Source organism: Prosopis cineraria, unplaced genomic scaffold (assembly GCF_029017545.1).
Source record: "Prosopis cineraria cultivar Desert tree isolate PC_DT_omini unplaced genomic scaffold, ASM2901754v1 PC3, whole genome shotgun sequence".
In the NCBI taxonomy this organism is placed as follows: domain Eukaryota; kingdom Viridiplantae; phylum Streptophyta; class Magnoliopsida; order Fabales; family Fabaceae; genus Prosopis; species Prosopis cineraria.
The window spans coordinates 5,913,214-5,933,672 of record NW_026555334.1 but is presented as its reverse complement, the minus strand read 5'-3'; the positions used below and the strand labels follow the sequence as shown (position 1 = coordinate 5,933,672).

The following is a 20,459-nucleotide window of genomic DNA, read 5'->3' as shown; positions in this document are numbered from 1 at the left end:
AATAGTGTGGCCAAGACCTTGGGTTGAGAGCAAATTTTGTTAAAAAGCAAACTTATATGCTTAACCTTATATACTTAAAGAAATATTAAGGTAAATTAGGTGCATCACATCATTTGCAGTCAGTCCAATTAAAATATTTTGAATAATTTAAATAAAATTTTGTGTGATATTTTTTAAATTGATTTCATTTTTATAATAAAATGCTCATTTGATTTCTTATCTTTTCTCTATCTACGATCATTAATATCAAAATTAATTTATATTTAATGTTATCTAAATATTATATTTTAATTGGACAGATTATAAATAATGTGATGCACCCGGTCTATCTAAGTATATCTCTATTTATTTATTGTGCTTCTTTTATAAATTATTTATTCTATAATAAATTCTTGTTACTGATTAACCTAATATATTATGATCCACATGTCATGATTTGATTGAATATAAATATATTAAATTTATAATGCTAAATACATAAGCCTTGCCCCTTATTTAAATAATGAAAATTGAAAAAATAATAATAATTAAATTAATAATTATATATCTTATAAATTTTCTGTATGATGGTTTCTTGTTCAGGAATGATTGAACAATTAATTCATTATCATTTAAAACTGAAATGGGATTAAAATTTAAAATAGCAAGATGTGGGATGCAAAATATAAAAAAGAGGGGTGAAAAATAAAAAAACTTATACCCCTAGTATGTAAGTTTTACCAAGTGAGGCTCGCTTATATGTGGCTCTGCCACTGTTTGGAGTGATTCTTCCTTGATTTTATTGAATAAATCTGTTTCCACTTTCCAAGCATCTAATTAACTTTAAGGAAGCTTCTTTTTTTTTTTTTTAAATGTAACGTTCTATGGGTATGAGAATATTCAAATGGGCTCCAAGAATGTCCTACCCAAATGGGATTAATTTCCTATTTAGGTTTGGGTTTTTCATGAGTTTGTTTAAAATATTTGCTAGTAAACTTTTGGGTTTGTAGGAGCATTTCTAAACTATCAGATGATGTTATGATCTCTTTTAATTTATTTGTAGTTACTGTTTGTAGGTGAGAAGAAATGTTAAATGCAAAGCACATGAAGAAGTTTGATATATCATTCTCTTTGTACTCGAGTGAGGAGTCTTAAAAATCCCAAATTATAAATATTACGCTTGTGCATTTGAAATCTTCTTGCAAAGGGGAAATAATTTCCTAAATATGTTATGGTTTTTCAATAGCAGGTTGTTTAGTAGAAAACATGAAGAAAGGGATCGCACAAATTTTTACTCTCTACATTCGCATTTATCACAGGAATAAAATTATCCTGGGGCATTTAAGCGGTGTACTTGCAACTTGCAAGCGTATTTTAAAAAATCTTATATATAATTTTTTTGGCCTGAAAATCTTAAAATATAATTTATTTTGTCATCAATTAATCAATCGTGGTGATTGTATCTCTCAATAATCCTTCTATTCAAAATTTTCAGTAGCAAAGGTTGGTCCAATTAGATAATAAGGATATATTTAGCCCATAATTCACAAGGTCATGGAATCAAATCATACTACTGACGTGAGGACTTTTATGATTAACAATCTATAAATACCTCTATAAATGTTCTTTATGTTTGAAGGTATGTCCAAACTCTGATTTTAAACTTTATTTTATTAAAAAAATGAAATTTCCAATCAAAATCTCTTAAAAAAGTCAAGAAAAAGAATCATCATAAATTGATTTTGGTATGGACTGTTTTGTTGCGAATAAAGGGGATGGTAATTGCGACGGATTTTGTGTAGATTTATAAAATTTCATTTCAAAATCTATCAAAAAATTTTTGCAACATATTTTGTGACAGAAAATTTTCAATTGAATTTGATTAACTGAACCTATTAATTAATTAGGTGAAATCCCCAATATTTTTATGCTAATTCAATTGAGCTTGTAACCTAAGATATGATGATCAAGAATTGATTCTACGATTATAAATTCATTCATTGTCAAGCCAAATTGGAATTCATTATGAGAAGACATGCCATTCGAGAATTTTATATTGGATATTATATAAATGTATGTTAATATGTAGATCCCTGTTTCATTCCATTCCATTTATGTTTATTGATCGATCTTACTATATACCCTAATTCCTCACTACTGCTTCACTTGCATTTTCTGATGAATGATCTCGAACCCTAACAATTTCAACGTCACAATTATTGTTATGATCAGAGCTGTGTTTGTCTTCTGCATGAGATCTGACTTTGGTTCCATCATCAAGAAGACTTTCTGATGAAACATGTTGCTGACTCATCTTCTTTATCTCTTTGTCTTTTCCCCATAGAAATACATATAATCCACACACTATCGACATCCCTCCCATTATACTGCAAATTCAGAATAGCAAGTCAAAAATTATAAAGTCAGTCATATACATACATATAACACTTGGTGACACTAAAATAAAGCATACAACTAATACAAGCATGTCTTCAAGTGCATGCACATAAACATACCTGTGTGTGCAGCTATACATGTGTTATTCATGTGCATGACTTCATGAGAAAATCTCTCTCTCTCTCTCAAAGATTAGCTTATATAATGAAATATATATTAAAGAGCAATGAAGGGAAGCACATATACCTTCCAAGATGTAACTTCTCGTTTAACATGAAAAGGCCACAAATGACCACAAAAACAAGCAAAAGAGGGTTGAAAGCACAAACGTAAAGAGGGCCTCTCATATGCATACACCATGTCGCCGCCACCATCATTACTCCAGAATTCACTATTCCCTATATTCATTATTCAAATTCATATAATTATCAATAATTATTGGATTACCAAACATTTCTCACGTTAACATTGGTATCAATAAGAAATATTAACTAAAAAGAAAACCACAATTTTAACAAATTATAAAATGTTGGATTACATCATCCACTCTTGATTGGAATTTGGATATTATATTAATTAGTATTTAATATAATTTATTTTAATTAAATTAGTTTTGACCAGAATCAAGAATTGATTGATATTTGATTTATTGACCGAATTTGGAATAATTTAATCCCCAAGATAAAGGATAGGGAAAAAATAACAATTGGTTCCTATAATTTTATCATGTTTTGTTATTGATTTCTATATTTTTTTTAAATGTTACAGGTCCCTCTAATTTTTTTGTCCATAGTGTTAATCTCTTTATTTTTAAGTATATCTGGAGGGATGATGATGTGGCAGTAATAACAACATTAATGAGGATGCTAACATGTTTACAATGAGTTGGCAATTTGAATTAGTAGAATGTAAAAACAGGGACGATTGCTTTTTGACAATGATTTTTATGATGACAACATTTGTCAATGTCGTAAAATGATTTTCAATCATTGCGGGTCAAGTTTTTTACCTTATACATCAAATGCCCTAATTTAACATTGTTAATGTCATATTATCGTTCCTCTAGGCATATTAAAAATAAAAGGACTAACGTTGCATATGAGAAAAATTATAAGGACATTGAACATTGAAAAAAAATATATAGAGACTAATAACAAAACCTGATAAAAATATAGAGATCAATAGTTATGTTTTTTCTAAATGATATATCATACTATAATCATCCTCTCATAATAAGCAAGGATTTATCACGATATGTTTCCTAATTTATATCAACCACCTACACTATAAATAGAGGAGGCTAAAAGATACACAAACTTGAATATATCTTCTGTATTCACTCTTTTCCTTTCTCTTTTTCTCTCTCGTGAGGTGTATCTGCTGTGCTTCAAGAAAAGACTACTCGAATAGTCTATTCTCTGAATGGGTTTTTATGTTAACTGCTCCATATTCGCATCTGATATGTGTCTTTACCCTGTAGCTCTATTTAATTTATGAATATTTATTATTGATTTATTTCCTGCAGAAACAGTGTCCATTCATCAAACTTACTGAATAAGCTACTGTGAGAAGCCTGACATTCGAACCTAACTTCCATTGAGTCCAATCCCTCTCAACGCAAAGAGCAAAGGCAGTAGAAAGGAGGGATGCCATGAAACACAACAAAGCCGTGCTTGAGTAGTGACATGGGTAACTTTTACTCAACTTAGTCTGTGTCATAATAATCAAAGTCAGGGTTAAATTTGTAATAATCAAACAAAAAAGAACATGTAGAAATTAAAAAGTAAATTGATAAAACCCATTGGCCTATATATTACATCCATTTTCAAAGAAAGACCTGAACGATGGACGACAAAGCAGAGGTGAAGCAGCTTCCGAGTGCATAAAGAGCACCCAAGAGGGCGTTACCACTAGAGGAAGTTTGTGGTGATACCACATGTCCGTTATGGTGATGCAAGAGAGCGATGTGGAAGGAACCTGTGTGTATTTCTATGCCTTTGAAGAATGTTATAATCATAGCCCCAATTATTCCCATTATTGTTCCAACGATCTTGGCTTTTCCTGGTGCTGTTCTTAAATTCAATCTTTCCAAACTGTTCACAAATTTAAACACATTAATAAAAGGGTGTACTTTCTCCTTCATAAAAATTATTAATTTTATTTTTCTGAAGATTTTTCTCGTATGTCCAATAAAAAAATTTTTTCATAAAAGAATGAATTCTTTTTTTGTCAAGAAACAGTAGTATTATATATAGGATGAATGCTTTTAAAAAATTAACATACCCATGCCAGATGGGATCCGGATTTGGTGAGTGTCCCACGTGGCACTATAGAGATCATTAATTCAATCAAACGGTTGTGAAAGAAGACAAGCAAGGACATTAATTCACAAAATCATAGGATGCAAAAGGATCCATTATAAGGCATAGGTTGACCAATAACAAAAGCTAGAGCTAAAATTATGAAGGAAGCCTTGAAAGGAGTAATCCAAAGCATGCTTGAGTTGGAACCATTACATGTTGCCGAATTGGAAGTCCAAAATGACATAGGGGTCGTGCTATTCATGGTGGGCCAAGTACTAGAAGAAGATCATGGGCCAAGCAGAGTTGAACTTGAAGAGCTCACTTAAATGTCACATGCACATGGGAATCAAAGTGACGTTTTCTTAAGGAGAATTTTTAGGGATACTTTTAATCTTTTTTTATCATTAAATAAGGCCATTATGATGGTCAAAATCTTTGGATAAGTTGAGAAAATTATTTATTGTCAAATTAGGATTTTAATACTTTATCTCATGAAACAAGTGCTGAAAATCCTTTTTGGGAAGCATAAGGAGGTGCCAACCTTGACGGGAAATCAGCCTTTAATGGCCTCTTCAATGTAAAATGGTGCCACTCATGGTATGTATTATGTTTAGGGTTTTCTTTTGCCCTCCCATTTGCCTATTTAAGCACATTTTTATCTTGGAATTTGCAGAATTGAACGAATTTCATTTTTCACAGTATTGTGTCTTTCTTGATCTTCTTTGAGTCTTGAGAGAATGTGTGAATTATCAGAGGAGTGGTTATCGTTTGTGGCGTTCCAGAGCTAGGGTTCAAGAGACAGGATCTCTTGGGGTCTAATTCCTCTAACCAACATCTATCTATATCTTTTAATTTGTGTTCCACCCTTGTCTTTGTTGTTTTCTTGAAATATTGCACGATCTGATCTCAAAGGAGGTTCCTTGGACAAGCTTCATCGGGGGTTTCTGTATCATTATATATAGAAAGAACACTAAATAACATATCTACCTTTTGTTATATTGTCCTATACGTTAATCTAACGACTGATATGGACGCAGAAAAATGCTTGAAATGTATCCTCATAAATCACTACTTAACTCAGTGTTATTTACTTCTGGTCAAGCATAAATTTCCATACATTGATGAAATCTTATCGTTCAATGTGAACACACTCACTAGATGAGAGGATTTCGAGCACTCAGAATCCAAATCCTATTGCATTATGTATATAGTAGGACAATGTCAATACGTACTTCACAATGAAGGTAATATACTTTTAAACTTTTTTTGATTGATTATTTCGTTTCAAAATGTTCTAAAATAATACAACAAATTAGTTACACACTATCATTGAATCGAACCATATTATATTTGTGAGCGGGAGAAGCAAAGAGAAAAAAATGATTTTGTTAACCAACAAAAAGATTAAAAATAGAAAAATAAGAAGAATTTAAAGAAGTGGAAAAACATATATAAATTGCAATGAAACTCACCGAAAGGAGACGGCCAAGATAAAGGTGATGGCTGGAAGAAGATTGGCCATCGCGGATGCAAATGTTGCTGACGCTAATGCCAATGCTTCCAAATATAAGTTTTGTGCCAATATTCCTCTGCATCATAGTTATGCATAATATAATAAGAATATTAAGTATTTAAATATCTTTTTTTTCTTAAAATTATATTTGTCCAATATAATATATATAGTGCATGTGAAGTGGATCCAGCATTTCACGTAAAATTTAGTGGAGATAAAAGGACAAACTATCAGAATTGGAACTCAGTAGAGTCAAAAAAGGTAAATTTTACATCCCAAAATTGCAAGAATCAAAGACCTCCAGGGAGCTTAGAAAAAATTGTGAGGGGACTTCATCAGTACCAGCCACATGGTCTGGTAAAGACTTCCCAATAACATGGATCCCATATCAGATGGTCTGCCAATAGCTAGAGACTGAACTAGTTGAAATAAATCAAAGGTAGGTTTACCTTAGGGTAGGGCAAAAAATATACTTGCTCAATTATTAGAGTCCATATGGAGACGGAATAAAATTGAATTCAAAGTAGATAACCTGGATCATCAAACCCATTTAGAATTATCGTTTTCATCAGCATATATATAGCTCCCTACGTTAATTTACCTTTGCATTAATTGTACTTAGACGGCAATGAGGAGAATTAAGGCATATAGGATCTTGGGGCTCACATTGTTTGAATTGAGGTTCATACACCTCTGGCACGATGCCAATGAGTAAAATTTAAAGAGAATTATTTGGCCATAAAAATAAATTTATAGATAATTCTAAAAATCATTTATATTTTTAACCAAGAAAATGATCCTTTTGATACATACCCAAATAACCCGCATAGAAATGCCTGAAAGAGTACGGTCCAAGTCATCTTTGGTCTTTTGTTCCTGCATATAAATTATAGAAATGGAAGAATATTGTCACATAAAATTGCTTCACCAGAAATCAAGTAAATAATTAAGCAACACACGACAATATAATTCCAGACTAACTCGGATAACATGCATAAACATATTGGAAAATCTATAACAAAGTACATGGTTAAGATATATATTATGTGAGAATAGTAAGAAACAACCTCCCCACAATGAGAGCAAGAGGAGAAATGAAACCAGTGGCAAATATAAAGCGGTATGCAATGAGGACTCTCAAGTTCATGCCATCATCCACGGCGAGCTTGTACAAAACATTGAGCCCAACACCTCCTATCTGAGCCACCACCATTAACATCGCCGGCTTCAACCTGTCCACCACACTCCGTACAACCATCATCTTCGCCATCAAGACCACCAGCACGAGCTACAGCGACTTAGGGTTGAGAATAAGAAATGGTGAGAGAGAAGGAACGATGAGGGTGCAGCAGTAGAGTTTAATGGCAATGGTCGGTCTACGTGAAGAGAAATTGAGAGAAAAGTAAAGAGGGTATATTAATTTATATATGGACGAAAGTGAATATTTAAATTAATATTATAATAATTATATATTGGAAACAAGTTGGTTTGAAACTCTCACTATCCAATTGGCTCGGTGCCTCCACCGTAACGTTGCTTGTGTATACAAGTCAAGAGAGTGTCAAAACATGCATGCGTAGCTATATTTATTCAGTCCCTCAAAATCAGGACTTTTGCTTGCAAGCTATGTATAAATCATGACCACTTTTCATGTTTGTTGTATCAGAACTTTTTGAAAGCAGTGCTTTAATTAGAAAGTAAAATCTTATGAGGTTATCAATCCTCGTGAGCCTGTATGAGCACCCAACATATATACGACTATGTAATTCCTTAATTTCTTTCTTTTTTCAGATGTTACAAAAAATTTTGTTAGCAAATTAGAAGTTGATATTCATATTTTTAATATTTAAGAAAAATATAAGTTATGTTTGGATGCTTGGAGATTTGTATTTAGATTTGAATTTGAATCAAACCCCTTATCTGAATACATATAAGTCTATGGAAAATTCAAAATCATGCCTTATTATAATTTTTTTTCATAATTTTAAGTTCTCTCTAAATTTTAATTATTTAAAATTTCAGCTACTCTGATACTTTTTTTTTCATCATGTTTCAATTGTTGGTGTTTATAATATTCTTGCCTCTCTTCTCATTTTTGTCCTTGTCCCTGAGTGAATATTAAAAAATAGAGGTAAGCTTGTCACTCTCTCAGCCTTCCGTATCTGCTTTAAATCTCTACTCATCTCTCTTCTGCTTTTAAAATTGCTTATAGTATTTAAATAAAGAATTTTAAATACATGAATTTTAAATTTAGGATTTTAAATTTAAAGTTCAAGTTCAAATATATCAATCCAAACTCTATCTAAAAGGATAAAAGTAAAATTAAACAAAGTCCACTGAGCACATATGTATGCATGTTTTAACACTCTCGACTTGTGTATGCAAGCAACGTGACGGTGGAGGCAGCAAGCCAATTGGATAGCGAGAGTTTCAAAAAGAACTAGTTTCCAAGATATAAGTGCAAAATTAATCATAAATGTTAATTTAAATATCCATTTCGTTCATATATAAACTAATATCCATTGCCATTAATTAAACTCTATTTCTGCACCTTCATCGTTGCTCATATCTCTCACTATCTTATTCTCAACCCTAAGTAGTTCCCATAGCACCTCCGCATGTGTTGGTGATGGTATTTTAGATGAATTAAGGTTGTTGGATTATGTTAGAAAAAACAAAATTATTAGTCTCTATAGTTTTATCATATTTTTTTATTATATAGTTCTTATACTTTGTTTTTGTTGCTCTAAATCCTTATAGTTTTTATTATCTGCAATGTCAGTCCCTCTATTTTTAAATATGCCTAGAGGGATGATGATGTAGCACTAATGATGTTAAATCATCTAACTTGTAACTAACAAGATTAAATCTTATGTTGAAAATAAGAAAGAAAGAGATAGAGCAATCATAAATTACAAAGTAATGAAGATCAACTAGAAAAAACTAAAGATTATGACCAACTATACAAAGACAAAACAAACTTCAACATCAACATTAACCAAAAAAAAACAATTAATGGCATCACATCAGAAAAAAAAAAATGAAACATAATGTCTTGGTGTGATAATATAAAACCAAAGTAGAGACAAAAAGATGAATTTAAAGTCTGTCAAAACAAAGAAAATAAAAACCTAACCTCATTTGACATGCAATGAAATGACTCTAGATAATTTAACACTGTTAGTGCTACATCATCATCATTCCTCTGGGCATATTTAAAAATAGAGGACCATTATTACAAATGAAAAAAAAAATCTATAGGGACCTAGGTTAATAAAAAAAGCACAGAGGTCAATAACAAAGCATTCTAAAACTATAGAGATCAATAATTTTGTTTTCCGATTATGTTATTTTGGATGTTTGGTATGCTATTACATCGTTGTTAAGTTTGATGTTTCTACTTCAAAAGCAGTTCCCTTATTAAAAACATGATAAATTCAACTTTAATCTCAAGTCTGATAGTTATTAGTTATAACTTATAACCGACATATCTAGAAATTAAATCAAACTAGATGACCAAAACTAGAGGTTTTTCATTTGACGATTTTCATTCAACTATAATCTTTTAGTATATTTGATGATTAAATAACCATCATAGATAAAATGGTGTAACTATAAATGATGGCTAAATAAATGACATTTCATAAACATCATTTTTAAGCATTTTGTAATAGTTTATTCATGAATTATAAATAGTATCAATATCAATTTTTTTAAATCTATTGTATATGGATAAGGTGCAAAGATCATTATCCATATTTTTTTTATAAATAAAAATTTAGGTGAGCTATGTCTCAACGTTCATCAGGGCCAAAGCACATGATCTAGTGTCAAAGAGCTCTTACAAAAGTACTTACAAATCATTCATCAATAAAATCTTAATATCAGTAGTTAGATTTGATCTCATGATTTTGTAGGTTATGGGCTAAATCCTTACCAACTGGATCAATCTTTATTGGTCATTATCCATATTTTTAAAAGTATACTCTCTCCATCCCTATACATTTGCTGTTTTAATTTTTAGATGCTTATTTTGTCTCTAAATATAAGGCTGTCATATTTTTAAGTTAGACATTGTTGTCTTTGTCTTGAAAATGAAAAAGAAAATTAATTGTGTGATCTATCTACCACTGTCATGATATTAATTGTGATATTATTAGAGGCAAGACTAGAAAATCATTATAATTTAAAATTATTTTAATTAAATAACTAACTTTTATTAATATACAAGATTTAACTAAAAATATCAAAAGGAAAGTATTATCTATAAACTTGATTGGCCAACTTCGAGTGCTACCCATATAGGCCATAGCCCATGTTAAGAAAGGAAAATGAGTTGCATTCGCAGCCTTGCAAGTATAAATGGGCTAAGGTTGGCCCATTTTGAGCTACAGTTTTTTAATCTCAAAAATTGACTTTTATTATAGTATAGATAGAATTTCAGTTATATACAAAATTATATATTTTGTGTCACTTTCCCAATTAATTTAAATTTGTAAACATAACATTTAAAACTAAAATGTTACAACAGAAGAAAGTGATAGAGTTTCTGCTAGTTGGGTAGGAAATGAGGTGATACATTCCCTATAAACTAAATAGGATATAAAGGCTATAATAAAGTCCCATGAATGAGTTGTATGTAGCCTTCTTTTAGAATCGGGAAACACTTGAACCATTCTGAATTTTTTTTAGGTGTATTAGTTTCCCTAAAATGAAAGGTCAGCAATATCACCCGCTAAGTATTAAAAAGGAAGCACTATTACCCTTCCATTAAAGTTTTGTTTTTTACTGTTAATTGAAAAGAAAAAATACATGAAATATTCCAAAAATTACAAAAAAAAATGTCTTCTACAAGAAAAGTAATATTAAACTATGGTTCAAAAATTATAAATAAATGTTAATAGACTAATTTTAGTTATTACTCATGTAAAGGATCAAAATAACATTTTGAATAACCTCTTCAGCTGACTGCCAAGTGACTAACCATTTTGCTAGGGCAAGCATATCAGAAAAATGGTAGACGAAAAGGAAAAACGAAGGAAACTCAGGATTTTTTTTCTTTTTTTTTTTCATAGGCAAGGATTTTCGGTTGTTTTGAAGTGATTTTGAGACTTGTAACTAATGGATAAGTGATCTATACTCATTTTGTACTGTTTGGACTTTTCGTTTTGAGGTTTTAGATGACGAGAAAGTTAGGGTTCGATCAATTTCAAAATTGGGAGACTTCTCATCAATTAATTTGTAATTCTCGTGGTTTTAAGGTAATAGGAAGGGATTGGTTTGGATTGTTAGATCACGAGTAATCAATTAACAATTAAAGTTAAATGTCAAGATGTCTGTAAGTGCATCATTTTTAAATATTGAATGAAAAAATTGTACCATTTAGAATATTAGACACTCATAAATGAATAATTGAAGGGTAAAAATATCCTTTAACCTTTTTTATTGTAAGAAGATATATACCAGCTCAGAATTTTATATCAGACATTATATATGTTTATATATATATATATATATATATCCATCTTTCACAATATTCACTATCTTCCATGTTTGTTTATTGTATTGATCTGACTATCCAAATTTCTTATACTACTGCTTCACTTGCATTTTGTGATGAATGATCTCGATCGCTCACAACAACTTGAACCTCACAATTATTGTTATGAGGACTATGTTTGTCTTCTGCAGGAGATCCGACTTCGATTTCTTCATGAAGGTTTTCTGATGATGAAACACGTTGCTGATTCATCTTCTTTATCTCTTTGTCCTTTCCCCACAGAAACACATATAATCCACACACTATTAACACCCCTCCTATTGCACTGCAAAATTCATAATTCCAACTCAAAAACTTCATGTTGTATACTAAGAAGTGTGCTTTTAGGTAAGAAAAAACAGACACGGAAATTTTAAATAATAAAATAATAAAATGCAGCATAAGAGACTAGTTTGATAAAAAATAAATCGACTTGAAAACTAATTTATTCTCATTTAGTTACATATACAAGAAAAGTTATTAATATAATTTACACATTAAATTAATTTGAGAGTCAATTTGTATTTTGAAATTCAAAGGACTAACATGATGATTCAAGAAAATGAAATAAATTAAATTGATAAAAATTAAACTTGAAGGACTAAATTAATAAACTAAGATAATTTGAGGCATAGAAAGTTTCATTATTCCAAATTCAAAACATATTAAAAGCATGAAGAGAAGCATATATACCTTCCAAGATGTAGCTTCTCATTTAACATGAAAAAGCCACAAATGACGACAAAAAGAAGCAAAAGAGGATTAAAAGCAGAGACATAAAGAGGGCCTCTCATATGCATGCACCATGTCAACACCACCACCATTGCTCCAGAAATTACTATTCCCTATATATTCATTATTAAAATTTATATAATTAGCAAAAATTAGATTTGCCAGAAATTTCTCATGTTATGAAATATAAAATGAAAAGAAGACCACAATTTTTTTCCGCAAATTATAAACAATGGCCATTCATCGTCAAACTTACTGAATAAGTTGCTGTGAGAAGCCTAACTTTGGAACCTAACTTCCATTGAGTCCAATCCTTCTCAAGGCAAAGAGCAACAACAGTACAAAGGAGTGATGCCATGAAACTCATCAAAGCGGTGCTTGAATAATGACATGGGTAACTTTTACTCATCTTAGTCTGTGTCTCGTATATAATAATCAAAATTAAGGTTAAATTTGCAATAAACAAAAAAAATGTAGAATTAAAATGTAAAACAAATCTTTGGTTTTTAACATGTTATTGTTCACGGTCCTACATACAAAGCCACATTAAAAAAAGTTGATGGTCCAGTTTATTACTTTGCATGTAAAAACCGACTATTAATTGTTTTCTCCTAACTCTACTAGTTTTACAATTTCCTGTAAGTTAGGGTAAAAAATTGTATATGAGATATTGCATTTTAAAAAAAATGATCTATTTAATAAGAGTAAGTTGCGAGATATCTTTCCTTTAAGACAATATCAATGATTTAACTACCTTTCTTTCATTTTTACTAAAATAATTAGAGTGATTTATATACAAAATAAATGAAGTATTCATCATAAAAGAAAGACCTGAGTGATGAGCGACAAGGCATAGGCAAGGCAGCTTGCCAGAGCACAAAGAGAACCCAAGAGGATGTTACTACCAGAGGAAGAGTGTGGTGATGCCGCGTGTCTTTTATGGGGATGCAAGAGAGTGATGTGAAAGGAGCCTGTTATCTCTATGCCTTTGAAGAATGTTATAATCATAGCCCCAATTATTCCTATAATTGTTCCAATCATCTTGGCTTTTCCTGCTGCTGTTTTTAAATTCAGTCTTTCCAAACTGTTCACAAATTTAATCACAGATCAACAAAAGGGTGTACTTTTCCCTTCATAAAAGAATATTAATTTTATTTTTAAGAAGATTTTTCCCACATACCCAATAACATTTTTAAGTAAAGAATATATATTCTCTTTTGTTGGGAAATAATAATTTTATTGTGTAAATATTTTTCAGAAAGTTTTAGTATATTCATATTTAATTCTGATTGAGATAGAGAATATATAAAAATAATTTGTAAATTGAAATTTTAGTATCACTTAAGCAACATTATTGTTTTGTGAAATTATTTAGAGAATGCAATTTCTTTGCCCATGAAAAATAATGGCACCACTCTACAACATTATTTGACAGATTCAGAACTTTTAAATTTTAGCTTAGACTGTCTAAATTTTTTCAGAGATTTCATTATTCGTTTTAAAAAGTGAAATATAAACTAGATAATAAAAATTTTATCAACAAAATGTTAAAAATAATTGTAAAAAATAATTTTAAAAAAATATGAATCTGATCTATACAGTTCAAATATATATCCACATTAATTAAAAAATAATGAAGTATATTAAAAAAATCTGCATTTACAAAATATATATTTTTAAACAATAGTATTTTTTTTTAAAGCACAAGGAATAGGTTGTTGACAGAACACTAAATGACAAGAGTTTCTATTACACTCATCTCATGCCAACTTTATTAGTATGTTGTTTTTTATTAAATTTGAAATGTGTTTCAAGTTAAAAGGTTAACTGTGATTGAACCTTAGCATATTATATTTGTAAGAAAACTAAAGAAAAAATGATAAAAAAAAAGAAATATTAAAGAAAAAGTACAGAAATAAAAATATGACAAAATTGCAAAGAAACTCACCGGAAGAAGACGGCCAGGATAAAGGTGACGGCTGGTGTGAGATTGGCCATCGCCGTCACAAATGTTGCAGATGTCAAGGCCAATGATTCCAAGTAAAAGTTTTGTGTTAATCCTCTACGTAATAATTATATATCATAATATCAATTAATTTTTGCTTTTATTTCTCACTACTACTGCCACTATTATCTAATCCATTGTGTGTGTGAGAATTGGGGGAAATACATGTCGATGAAAAAAATAGCTTTTCTTTTGGCTTATTTATTTTATTTATTATTTGTTGCTAAAGATAATATCAGACACCTATGTCAAGCGAAAAGGAAGAATTATATTTAACTTTGGGCTAATGAACATTCTGAATCTTAAAATACTGTGCGAAAAGCATTCTAAACCTTAAACTTTTAAAATACATAAAATGGATCCTAAATTTTTAGATTTATAACAAATTAAACCCCATCATTAACTCCATTACTATTCATCAAATGGAGCCCAATTAAAATGTTGGTGTGGCATTTTTAATAAGTGTTACAGACCCTAAACTATTACGTGAGTAGTATATAGACCCTAAATTTTAAAATTCAAAGAAAATTACTCTCACCGTTTATGTATAGAATGCTAACTATTATATAGACTAAACTAGCCTTAACATAATCCGCCACTGTGAATGCATAGTTAGTTATGTTGAACGACCCATAATTTTATCAAATGACATTTTTTTACTCTTTTTTTATAATATTTTTCAAACGATTAGTATCTCATATTTTCATATAATCTATAACTCTGATTTAATTTTATTTTAAATAATGTTTATTTATTTAATGGTAAAAACTAAGAATCCCATTTGAAAATAAGTTTAAAACTTTAATTAATTGGTTAATTTAGGTTTGAAATCCGTTGATGAAATTGTCAGCTTTTGCATCCATCATCTATAAAACCATCTAATACTTAAACTTCTTTTCAAATGGGATCTCAAATTTTTATCATTAAATAAATAAATATTATTCAAAATAAAAGTAAATCAAATTTATAGAGTATATAAAAATACAAGATACCAATTATTTGAAAAATATTGTAAGAAAAAAGGGACAAAAAATGTCATTTTATAAAATTATGGGTCGTTCACCACAACTAACAATGCATTCACTGCGGCGAACTAAATTGAGGCTAATTTATTTGGTCTACATAATAGTTAACGTTCTACACATAAACAATGAAGGTAATTTACTTTGAATTTTAAAGTTCAGGATTTAGAATGCCACTTACTCAATAGTTCAAAGTCTATGGCGCTCATTAAAAATAGATTGTCATGTTAGCATTTTGACTGGGGCCCACTTAATAAATAATAATAGTGTTAATGATGAGTTAACAGTGTAATTTAATTTGTTATGAGTTTAAAAATTTAGAATTCATTTTGCATATTTTAAAAATTTAAGGTCCAAAGAACTTTTTGTGCTATACTTTAGGGTCCAAAATGCTTATTAACCCTTTAACTTTCCGACAACACAATTAAATATCATAGAGTTCATTAACAACTGTCTATACACTTTGTTAGGTTCAATTTAGTCAACTGTTAATGAATCTTATAATATTTTATTGTGTTATGAGGCCAAAAAAAAATGCAACTAATGAAAAGAATCAGTATTATGATTGGCCCATCACACTAAAGCCAACGCTTTCAAGTATAAGTTTTGCGACATTATAAAGAATGATAGTTATTTTTAAAAGATTTGAATAATGATAATTTAGTTTTTAACAAAATTTAAAAAACATGAATTGTAAATAATAATTTATACAGTTACAAACAAAAATTTTAGATAACATATATGAAAGTTACATTTGAAATTTTTAAATTTATAATTATCTAAATCAATATTTTCAATTCATTTAAAAAAATCAAATTTAACCGTTATTAATTTATTTTTTTGTGGAGACCTAACTATCATTCTTTTTATTATATTACTCCTCTCAATTATATTATATGATATAAAATTACAAAATTAATTAGTTAATTAAATATTAGTTGTTAGTTAGAATAATGTTTGTGTACAATATACTTTCTGTAGTCTTATTTATAAGTTATTTCAGTATATTTTATTGGAACAAAAAAATTTAAATCTTATAAATTTTATCTTAAAATTTAATAAATTTTCATTTGTATTCCCTAATAAAGACAAAAAGAACCAATCTTAATAATTTTTTTAAGTATTTAATAATAGTATAAAGGTAAAGATGAATATAGAAAATAGTAAAGTGTCTTGTAAATAAAATTAAAATTAATTTTTTCTCTCTACCCTATAAATAAGACCATAGAAGCATACCAAAACAAATACATGTCATTGAAATGACTAACTTTTTGGTAGACATTTATGTTAAGCTAAGTATCACTCCTTCTGTTTTAAATATAAGTATATTTTAAATAACTCATATAGTTCAGAAAGATTAGTTAATGTTAATAATTATGTCTAAAATTAAAAATTTTGAACTAAAATGTCATTGTGATTAATCCTTCATTTTTTCCTAATTTAATGATACTATCATTTAATGAAGGGCAATTAAAGAAAGATGTCATAAATGCTTCTTGAAAAGTACTGTTTTACTTACAAAAAGAAGAAACCATTTGAAAATTTTGCTTATATTTAAAAATAGATGGAATATTATTTAAAGAGAACCCATTTATTAAAAATAAATTTAAAAGAATTCTAAAATCATCTTTTAAAATAAATCATTTCATATTTAACTTATTACTTACATACCCAAATAACCCGCATAGAGATGCCTGAAAGAGTAGTGGTCCAAGTCATCTTTGGTCTTTTGTTCCTGCGCCCAAATAATTCACCATGAAAAATCTAATTAAAACAAAAAAAAAGGTTCTTAATTAATCTTTCTGCATTTCTCCTTGTTTTACCAAAAACAAAAAAGTTGTTATTATTTTTTTTCATATGCATCTATTATTAGAACTATCAATTAGAATCAAGCTTGTCAAGCAGTCTTTTTAAGCTTAAAATAACTAGAGCTATGCTGCTATTTTGGAGCAAAAAATGGTGATTCAAGCTCAAAAGGGTTAATCCTTTTAAACATAAAAATAAAGGGCTTTAGGGTCAAGAACTGTCCTTTTAAGCTCTTTTATTATTTTTTAAAAAAATTTTAATCTAAAAAATAGAATATTAAATATATAATTAAAAGAAATGAACACTTAGACTCATTTATTCCCTCCCTCATTCATTCATTCATTCATTAAGATTTAATTAATAATGTTAGTCAATTTTAATTTTTTATTTGCGTTAATTTTAATGTTTGTTATTTGATATTAGATCTAGATGTTCAAGTTTTCTATATTTGTTGGGTATGAGTTGATTTAAATTTATTTTTTAAACTTAATCTTATGTGTAATTACTTTTTTAGAATTATAAATATATTTTTAGAATTTTAAATTGATAAAAAGAAAAACATAAAGGGTCACCCTTCGCCCCAAGGGCTAAGGCTGAACCTTGTAAAAGAGAGCCTTGAGATATATCAAGCTTATTAAAATCAATCTATTTAAACCCTAATCCTTTCAAGATTGGTTCTTTAAGGTTGGGCTAGCCTTAATTAATAGTTCTACCTATCATATCACATTGAGGCCTTTTTCATTTTCTCTTGTCGTCTTAAGTACTATCATTAGTTTTGCTTCATCAATTCCTCCAAACAGTGATCAAAAGACATAGACATCAAATGTTAAAAATATGACTAATCATTAATCAGTTAAGATATTGATTAAAAGATTAATGGTCTATGATTGAATTATATTTAGATAGGTTATAATTAAAATAATATAATTAATTAAAATATATAAAATTATTCATATATATATGAAAAAAGTAATATTTAAATAAAAATAAGGTACTAATTATCAAGCAAATGGAACATTCATTCATGTGAATCATACAAAGTCGTATTGTCTTATATGTTATCAATGATTCAAACAACAATTTCAATGCTGAGATTACTCGGAATACCATGAAAAAATAAAAAATAAATGATTCACTAAAAAAACAAATACTCCCTCTAGTCCTATTAATCTGGTAGAGAAAGAAGTTTGTTTTTGTTTTATTTATAAGTCATATCATTAAATTTTTATCATATATTTCTTATTTTACCCTAATTAAATGTTAGTAAGATAAAGTATGTTATTAAATATGTATATTTAATAGAAACAAAATTTAAAACTCATTAAATATTTTGACAAAGTCAATGAGTTTTAAAAATTTTTTCGTTTAATCAAACATGTTAAAAATGACTTATAAATAATGTCAAAAAAATACATGTTAATACGATGTTTTATAAAAATTACTCCCTCTTATTCTATTATAGGGTGCCTTTTTTTAAAAAAATTTTTTGTCTTTAATATAAAGTACTTGGTTGGATGTTACTTATGTTTTTCTAAATATTATTCCTATTTAAATTTATTAATTATATATAATATAAATTTATTTTTTTTCATTCGATTATGGGTAAAATTATTAAAAGTTTATTATATTTTTAGATAAAACTAATGACTTAATCATCTCTTATTTATCTTGATAAGATAGTTAAAAATGTCTTATATGTAATAAGGATTAAAAGTAGCATAAGAAAGGATTAAAATAAATGGTGTTACAATCACTAAAGAAATAATTGTAAATCATCAACGACAAAGAATGAATGTAATAAATATCACTACTACTGTCCATTTTTTCTTCCTAAACAACAATCTCTCTCTTCATTTTCTTCTTAAAAAATCATAACATGAACGCAATGACCTTCCATGGATGGAACCATTGACCAGACTTAAATGCAAAACAGAAAAACGGCAAGCCCAAACATATGATCCGATAAAGAGGAAAGAATTAACCTTTCGAGGACGAGAGCAAGGGAGCAATGAAAGCAGTAGCGAAGATAAAGCGGTAAGCAACGGCGACTCTCAGGCTCATTCCGTCATCGACGGCGAGCATGTACATCACATTCAGGGCCGTGAATGCTATCTGAACCGCCACCATTAATCTCGCCGGCTTCAACCCCTCCACCACATTCCATACAGCTGTCATCGTAGCCTCTTCACCGCACGTTAAGGCCACCAACACCAGCAGAGGTGAGAATCAGTTTGATAGTGAGAGAGAGAGAGAGAGAGAGAGAGAGAGAGAGAGTGAATTGAGAGAGAAGGTGATGAGGAAGAGAACAGAGGATATTTATGGAGGAATGAACTGAGATTGCAGTTTCTGAGGGGAAGGAGTGAAGTGGCGTAGTGTTGTTTCCAATTACTTGCTTTTGACTGACGCGTTCTCTTTGGCTGTTTTTAATCTCAGTCACACCCCTTTCACCTTGTCATATATGTACGAATTAATTTAGAATGTGTTAATCACATATTTAAAATTTGGCAAAACAAAAATCACATTTAAAATTCGTTGACGTAGGATAAAAAAATTAAATTCTAATCTTTCTCCTTTTTTTTTTTGTTATGCTTGGTTTGGATGGGCACGAAGTGGGGAGAAAAGAGAAAACTATTAAAAAAATTTCAAAAATATTAACTTTCTTTTTTACTGTTTTTAAGAGTTTTTACTTCTAGTTTTCTTTATTCCTATTTTTCTTCCCATTTAACCATAAAGTTAGTGTTCGCATTTGAAATAATCAAGTTAGAGTGAGTATTTAAAATAATCAGATTCAAGTAAGGCTTTAAATTAAAATTCTAAGAATAATAATAATAATAATAATAATAATAATAAAAATAAATTTATTTAATTTTGATCAAATTCAAATTTATAAATTTTTATGCATATAAAAAGAATAAATTTGATCAAAATCTAAATTCATAAATTTGAAAATTTGCAAGGTTCCATTTTGCATTTTTTTCGTAGTGATTAATGCATAAGAGGTTGCCTAAATTGGTTCCAAAAAAATTAATTTAATAATAGTTAAAGTTTTAAAACTTTAATTGAAAATAAATTGCGAATGTAGGTTGCTACAAATATAGAAATGTTACTTGCAAATTACACATTGGAGTTTTAACTCCCTCTATTTAGTTTTGTAAGGCAATTT

At 29.0% G+C, this 20,459-nt stretch overlaps 1 protein-coding gene and 1 pseudogene across 1 annotated transcript; both read right to left on the bottom strand.

The window, feature by feature from the left end:
* Window positions 1-2,122: 2,122 nt before the first annotated feature.
* Window positions 2,123-7,453, bottom strand: LOC129304724 (WAT1-related protein At1g25270-like). The gene is made up of 7 exons (XM_054944486.1): window positions 7,260-7,453; window positions 7,006-7,068; window positions 6,152-6,268; window positions 4,214-4,469; window positions 3,928-4,086; window positions 2,623-2,774; window positions 2,123-2,366 (listed from the first exon to the last, which is right to left on the bottom strand). Exons 1-7 carry the CDS (start codon window positions 7,451-7,453, stop codon window positions 2,123-2,125), a joined length of 1,185 nt encoding a protein of 394 aa, XP_054800461.1.
* Window positions 7,454-11,719: 4,266 nt separating this feature from the next.
* On the bottom strand, window positions 11,720-19,471 carry LOC129306056 (WAT1-related protein At1g25270-like; annotated as a pseudogene).
* Window positions 19,472-20,459: the final 988 nt, after the last annotated feature.

What these genes read in the sequence shown, in the direction of transcription:
- LOC129304724 (XM_054944486.1), bottom strand. Translation starts at nt 7,453, where the DNA reads ATGATGGTTGTACGGAGTGTGGTGGACAGGTTGAAGCCGGCGATGTTA. An exon ending in TTCTCACAGTAGCTTATTCA is followed by an intron (nt 2,775 to 3,927) that starts GTAAGTTTGATG and finishes TAATGAATATAG; the next exon opens with GGAATAGTGAATTCTGGAGT. An exon ending in GAGAAGTTACATCTTGGAAG is followed by an intron (nt 2,367 to 2,622) that starts GTATATGTGCTT and finishes CTGAATTTGCAG; the next exon opens with TATAATGGGAGGGATGTCGA.